This window comes from Bidens hawaiensis, unplaced genomic scaffold, assembly GCF_021521415.1.
Source record: "Bidens hawaiensis isolate Kalapana, Puna unplaced genomic scaffold, B.hawaiensis_p1.1 tig00061513_1, whole genome shotgun sequence".
NCBI classification, from domain to species: Eukaryota; Viridiplantae; Streptophyta; class Magnoliopsida; order Asterales; family Asteraceae; genus Bidens; species Bidens hawaiensis.
In genome coordinates, this window is record NW_027501069.1 from 13,543 (window position 1) to 20,480 (window position 6,938).

At 32.7% G+C, this 6,938-nt stretch overlaps 1 protein-coding gene across 2 annotated transcripts; it reads right to left on the bottom strand.

Annotated features, from left to right (window-relative positions):
• Positions 1-1,052: 1,052 nt before the first annotated feature.
• On the bottom strand, positions 1,053-5,494 carry LOC143603398 (omega-6 fatty acid desaturase, chloroplastic-like). 2 transcript variants are annotated; one of them, XM_077080200.1, is made up of 10 exons: positions 5,373-5,488; positions 5,251-5,293; positions 3,880-4,121; positions 3,649-3,792; positions 3,401-3,552; positions 3,207-3,329; positions 2,372-2,549; positions 2,156-2,274; positions 1,379-1,493; positions 1,053-1,271 (listed from the first exon to the last, which is right to left on the bottom strand). In XM_077080200.1, exons 1-10 carry the CDS (start codon positions 5,409-5,411, stop codon positions 1,110-1,112), a joined length of 1,317 nt encoding a protein of 438 aa, XP_076936315.1. In that variant the 5' UTR covers positions 5,412-5,488; the 3' UTR covers positions 1,053-1,109. The 2 variants fall into 2 exon arrangements, with proteins under 2 accessions (XP_076936315.1, XP_076936314.1); XM_077080199.1 differs by having other exon boundaries at positions 1,054-1,271; positions 5,251-5,305; positions 5,373-5,494.
• Positions 5,495-6,938: the final 1,444 nt, after the last annotated feature.

Here is a 6,938-nt window from a genome sequence, read left to right on the forward strand (position 1 = left end):
AAACAATATGGAATTTAAATATCTAATTTTTCTTCATTCATTCGAAGTTCGAACGATTTTCTTACAATATAAAAAAACAAAAACTAGATATATTTTTAACCAACAAATACCTAAAATATCCGTGCTAATGCGAGTAGAACAGTGAGTATCTAGAAGAAGAATTACCCACGTGACTTGCACCGAGTTGGTGGCTGACTGGGCTTTTTATTTGATCAATGCAGAGAAGCTCGCCTTCTTGTTATCCAAAAGCAAAAGTTGTTCATCATCTTTTTTTTAATAATCCTAAAATAATTACATTTAAACTATAAAACTTAATGCTAATTTCTCTTCTTATGTATAAATTTAATATTTTGACATAAAACAGATATTAGTTTAAGTTACATACGTAGGCGGAATCTAGACAAGATGATATCAATTCGGATCTTAGACAATATGATATCAATTCAAACACAATGTTTAGGCGGAATCTAAATATTATGGTGATTAAAGAACAAGATGAAGATGATGAACACGATATAAACTTCAATGCACATGATAACTATTATTAGGAAATCACCTGGTACATAACTAGATTACAACCACTCCCTAACTTTTCTCTAGAACGGTGACCCTAACAATGAACTAAACATTACAATATATCGGGTCCTAGTTTACTACTTCATAGTTAATTTGTAAAATTATTATCAAAAGTACAAGTCAATTGTGCTTGTTATTGGTTTATAACAATCAATGGTTTACCACTATATATAAAGAGTAGTGTTTACATCGAAACAGAAAAGCAAACGGACAAGAAGCTGTACCACTACCCCCTTTTGAACATGAACGTTAAAAATACTTAAATAATTAAGAAACTGTTCCAAATATATCTTGTGATTAACAATATAATCAAAAAATTTATTTGATTTTGATTAACAGTAATATAAGAAAATAGTGACCATGAAAAAAAAAAGATAAATAATGAGATCTCAAAAAAGTCTACAATGTATATGAATCACCAAAAACTCTTCATTTGGAAGAGTCAAATTGCCTTGTATATAAAGGGAAATAAATACACAAATCACAATTAATAATAAACTAAATAAATATAAGAAAACAAAGATGTAATGATTCTATGCGTAATCGGGCATGACCCGTTTAAGGAATGTGATCGGCTGGGATATCTCGGGAGCAACCTCTTCAAACGAGATATAGTTTCGTTCCTCGTTGTACATATGACATATTGTCAAAATCGTCTTCATTAAACGCCAATTCCACGACGCCTCGTTTAAATACTATATCGTGATGCATACAAACGAACATGTTAGTCAATCTGTCTAAATGGTCGCGCCTAATGTAAAAATAATTAAATATATAAACAAAAAAAGGCGAAAATTTATACCTTTCCCCAATTTTCTTGAAGAGATTTATGAGCAGCCCTTAAATTGTAGCTTGGAATCCTTGAGGAAACATGATGTGGAATATGAACATTGATATCATGACAAAGAATCTCTATCCTGCATCATACGAACCATAAGCTTTAGCTTAAAATTCAATAATTTAACATATGTTTGGGTTAACCTGTTTAACCGTTTGGTTAAACAAGTCAACCCACAAACCTGTATAAGAAAAGGTCATGTTCGTGTTGACCTGTTTAATTAATGTTTAACCAGTATAAAAAAAAGGTCGACACACTGAACCATTTACGACATGTTTAACACATTTTTACAATCCACCAACCCGATTATCATGTTTACAACTTGATTACTACCCACCAACCCGTTTGACACGTTTAGATAAATGGTCTAAACGGGTCAAGTCATATACAAATTAATACGATTTTTAATGTGTGTGTGTGTGTAAAGGTTGATGTTTATTACTTTATTACACAAATAAAAATATGGCGCGTGTTCGGATTGAACTATTCAACCCGCTAACCTAACATGATTGACACCCCTAAATCAAAAACAAAAAAAACCCTTTTAAATCACTTGATCAAAAACCTCTTTGAAATCACATTTAACACGGCTTTCAATAACTGAAAGAAAGAAAAAGAAAAGTTTGTGGTCTTGTGGACCCGGCCCGTTTGTGCTCATACTAAAAAACTCGTTTTGATCCGACCCAGTTTGGCCCATTACCAAAAACACCCCTATGAAGTATTGGATACAAGAAAAGATACCATTTAGGATAATCACAATGCACGGTCCCGTTAAGTTGGGCTTGAGCCGCATTCCATTCGTCTGAAGATTTGAAAGGAATGTGAGGTGCAGTGTGATGAACCATTGTGAAAGTGCTCATCTGTAAATACAAGATTAGTTACATATTATATTTAAAAATATGATCTTGATTGCAAGATCCATCATATACTATGGGTTCTTGAGAAAGTGGTATATACCCAAAAATGATAGCCCAACCATGGCATTAACCAAAACTTTATCCATCCAACAATCCCCGTTTTGTAAATAATTAATGGCCATCCAATTGCCATGAATGCAAAAACGCAGGCAAGGCTGACTTTTACTCTTCCAATTTCGCTCGGTCTATATTTCTTCAAATCAAAATGCCAGATTAACCTGAAAAGATGATGATTAACAACTACTCAACTACAAGATCCATTGATATGAAATATGGTTGTAAATGAGCCAAGCCGCTCATGAGCTACTCGAGATAGGCTTGCTAAATACTTGAATCGAAGCAAGCTTAAACGAGCTCGAGCCCAAGCCTGAAAGTAAGTTTTTTTAATAAACGAGCCCAGGCCCAAGCTTCACTTATCATGCTCGAGCTGGCTAGTGAGTCTAAACAATCCTATTATTTATATAATTTTTATATTATATATTAAATTTGTATTTTTTGTAATAATTACTATATTATATATAAAGTTATGATAAAAATAACTAAATTATATATATATATATATATATATATATATATATATATATATATATATATATATGTTATGTTATAACTAAAATATATGTAGAAATAATTATAAAGTTGTATGAATTAATTAATATAAACGAGCACAGCCGAGCTTGAGTTTAAAAAACTACTCACGAACCAAGTTCGATGTTTAGAACTAGAGCTTGAAACAAGCCAGTTCAAGGTTGAGTTTTCGTAAGTTAAATGGGCCACCTCTTGAATCGAGGACTAACAATATGTGGATTACTTTAGTTTGGATAAAAAATTTTATCCAAATTACGAGAAAACTGTGTACATAAATGGAATATTACCAGTGTGATATAGACATGATGGGACGAATAGGCCCGTATCCAAATATGATTGCCTTCTTAAAAATTAGGGACTCTTCAAAATGTGTCTTCATAACGGGATGCCAAGCTGTATCTTCATTCAACCTAAAGTTTCAACCATACCAAAAAGTCAACTACCACAATAAGAACGAAAAAGAAAATAGCTTTACACATACATGTTTGTTTTCGCATGATGTTGGTCATGTTTAAAGCGCCACGGTTCATACGGGTATATCAGCGGCATAAAAGCCAAAGTTCCAACAATATCTTCCAACAGTTTGTTCTTTGAGAAAGATTTATGTGCACAATCGTGACCTATTACAAAGAACTTTTAAAGGAACAAAATGACATAAATACATTTTAGATTAATTGAAAGATAAAAGTAAATGATATATTGATATACAAAATACAAAATATTGTTTACCCCTGTAACTGCAGTTCCTGTCCATGCCCAAGCAAATGGAAGAAGGTACCAAGGGGATTTGGAGATCAAGAAAAGCCCTAATGCGTATGATGTTGCAGATATTAAAACCGATTTCAATGCTTTAACGTTATCAATCTCAAACACCTTTGAAGTATTAAATAAAGTATTAGACAATTAGATATGAAAAGATTACAAGTTAGAAATTAGAATCGCAACAAACAAGTGTGGTACCGTTTTGGGAAGACTATTAATAATGTTCTTTAACGTTATATCATCCGGGAGTGGTTCTCCAATTTGTCTAAAGCCATAACTTTCACATAATTCTTTTCTTTGTTGTGCACCGTCTACCGGAAACGGTGCTGTAACGGGACTCGCCACTGATTTTACCGTTCTGCCCCTTCTCAACGGGATTACATACTTTTGGTGTTTGGCTTTACATTGAGGAAGAACTTCACATGCCAAATAAGATGTGCCTGTCTAATCAAGTAAGTATCCTAAGATGTCATGTATCCATCAGAAGAAAAGTATTACAAACAAGAGCAAATACCATAAAAAACCAGCATGCATTCTATTTTTTCTTGTAAAAGTCCCTTAACAATTTTTTGCACATAAAAACCAACATACTTTCAATTTTTCCCATTAAACCCTTAACATTATTTTGTACATTAAAGTCCCTCCACATGTTAAACTTGAACACAATTGTGATTGTTTTTACATATTATAGGGATGTAAACGAGCCGAATCCGAGCTCAACTAGACTTGAGCTCGGCTCGTTTTGACTTACGAGGAGCTTGAGGTCGGGTGGTTTTGACATACGAGAGCTTGAACCCCACTCGTTTCAGGCTACTTTTCTAAACATCAAGCTCCGCTCATTTCGGGCTTTTTTTTTTCTAAAGCTCGAGCTCGGCTCGTTTCGAGCTATTTTTCTAAAGCTCAAGTTCGGCTCGTTTCGAGCTGTTTTTCTAAAGCTCAAGCTCGGCTCGTTTCAAGCTTTTTTCCTAAAGCTCGATCTCGTCTTGTTTCGAGCTGTTTTTCTAAAGCTCGAGCTTGACTCACGATTCGTATTTTCAAACTCAAGCTCGGCTCCTTAAAAAGTTACAAAAAAATATTTAATTTTTATCGTTATTACAACGAAATATGTATAATAATGTTTTCATTATTTCATCCAATCATAATCAAGAGGGTTTTCTTCTTCAAATTCAACATGTCAAGAGCCTTTTTTTTTTATAAAATCAGAAAACATGTTGGTTTTTTATGTGCAAAATATTGTTAAGAAACTTTTACGAGAAAAAACATAACGTATGTTGGTTTTTTATGTGCAAAAAATTGTTAAGAAGCTTTTACAAGAAAAACAAAAGTCGGTTTTTTTTTATGGCATTTAGTTATTTACCCTACGAACAATTGAAAAGTTTAGCAATTTTGCAAATTAATCAAAATACATATAATAAAGTTTAGCAATTTTGCATGATAACCAGTTATTATGAACAAATTTCAATTGGCATTTTCACAAACAGTTGGTGTGCAATACACTTTTCAACTCCAAATCAAGCAAATTAACAGCTAAAGATTGTGAATTGCATTACAAAGAGTAAAGATTCGTACCAGTTGGAAACGATGACACAAATCTACGCGTACGAATTGGTGTCTGCAAGTTACCCTAAATCAAGATTAACAGAAGAATGTTAATTGTTAACGAATAATAATAATAATATTATTATTATTACCTTTAATAGAAGCCCGGAATCTGTGAGTCTGCAAGCCATTGGAATTGGAAGCAGACAATTGAAGATTGAAGAAGATGACTAGAGTGTGGTGCTCAAAAGAGGACCATAAAATGCTTATTCCGTGGGCTTTTATATCACTGCGTGAATAGTACCGGAACCGGACCCGATTTCTACTAACCGAAAAGCTGAACTGGTTTTTCGGGTTTCTGAGGTTTTTCAAATACCCGAAATTACCTGAAAAATACATGAAGTATATCTGAAAAGTAACCCGAAAAAGTGCAGTCTATTAAAAAAAAACTCAGTTTATACATGAAAAATACCCGAGATAAACGGAAAGTAGGTTTTTTCAATACTCAAAAATAGGGTATTCAAATATGGTTTTAGAATACCTGGTTCTATACCCGACCGAAACCCAGTTCATAAGACATGGTTTTTAGAGACAATACCCGGACACGAACCTGACCCGCTAATACCCAGTCATACCCGAAAGGCTGAAACTGGATTTTGTGCATCTCTACCCCATCTCCTGATTAGTGAAGAGGAGAGAGTGTGTACAAGTAGGATCTCAATATTTACTTACCCAATCATCTTGTCTCTTTATAACTATTTGAAAAAAATAAGAAAAAGAAAAATGATTTAGGGTAGTTGAGAGGAGTGTTGCACGCAATTGACGTGTTTTAGGGTTGTTAGGAGTATAAATGGCGACGTTTTTTTGGGGTTATGTTTAGTCACATGAGTTGCAAGTGAGGGTAGTTTAGTAACCTATTAAAATTAACCGGTTTCTCCAATACCAGGTACTACTTGGTTTTAGTTTCAGGTATGTTTTTATTTCGGTTTGGTTAACCAATTAGGATTTGTACCTCCAAGCTCTATTGCATTTGAAAGGTCGAATGATATTGAACTTTTGTTGTATTCCCAAGTCTCATTCAATGATGAAAAAGAAAGGTAAGGAAATGAGTGATGAGAAACGGAAAGAAAATTTATGTTTATTTTCTTCATTCAAAATCCTTTCAGATTGAAGAGATTTGAAAAGAAATGATTTTTAACACATGAATTTTCATTTCCTTTGAACTTGAAAACACGAAAGTTAATTCGTATACTTTAACTTATCAAACACACTGTGTCACTATTTTACATTGTGGCTTTTTCTTATGCTCGTTGTTTTTCTTCTATGTTTTTTTATATTAAACTTATAGCATTGATAATGCGATCTATCTCGAAAATTTAGAGATTTCTTTTATTTTAGAAATAAAATAATTTTCTAAATATAAAGATTAACTATTCATAACCTTTATAAGTATTATAAGAGTACTCAGGAAATAGAAAATATAGTAATTAGTTTTGTGACCGTAATAGAGATAGATAAAGATAATGAAATTATTGAAATGTGTTAGGTTAAATAAAAAATAAAGATAAATTTATAAAATCGATGATATTTAGTTAAATTACAGAGATAGAGATAGATATTTTGATGTGACTACTTTTAGTTTTATTCTAGTGGGACAAAAACTTTGTCGCATTGTACTGGAAGATTTACCGAGGAGATTTAAGCGTCCACCGTGGTTA

Coding starts and splice junctions, on each gene's coding strand:
- LOC143603398 (XM_077080199.1), bottom strand. CDS start 5,411: ATGGCTTGCAGACTCACAGATTCCGGGCTTCTATTAAAG. Junction 4,122..5,250: donor TGTGTCATCGTTTCCAACTG/GTACGAATCTTT, acceptor TTGATTAGACAG/GCACATCTTATTTGGCATGT. Junction 1,272..1,378: donor TTCAAGAAAATTGGGGAAAG/GTATAAATTTTC, acceptor ATCACGATATAG/TATTTAAACGAGGCGTCGTG.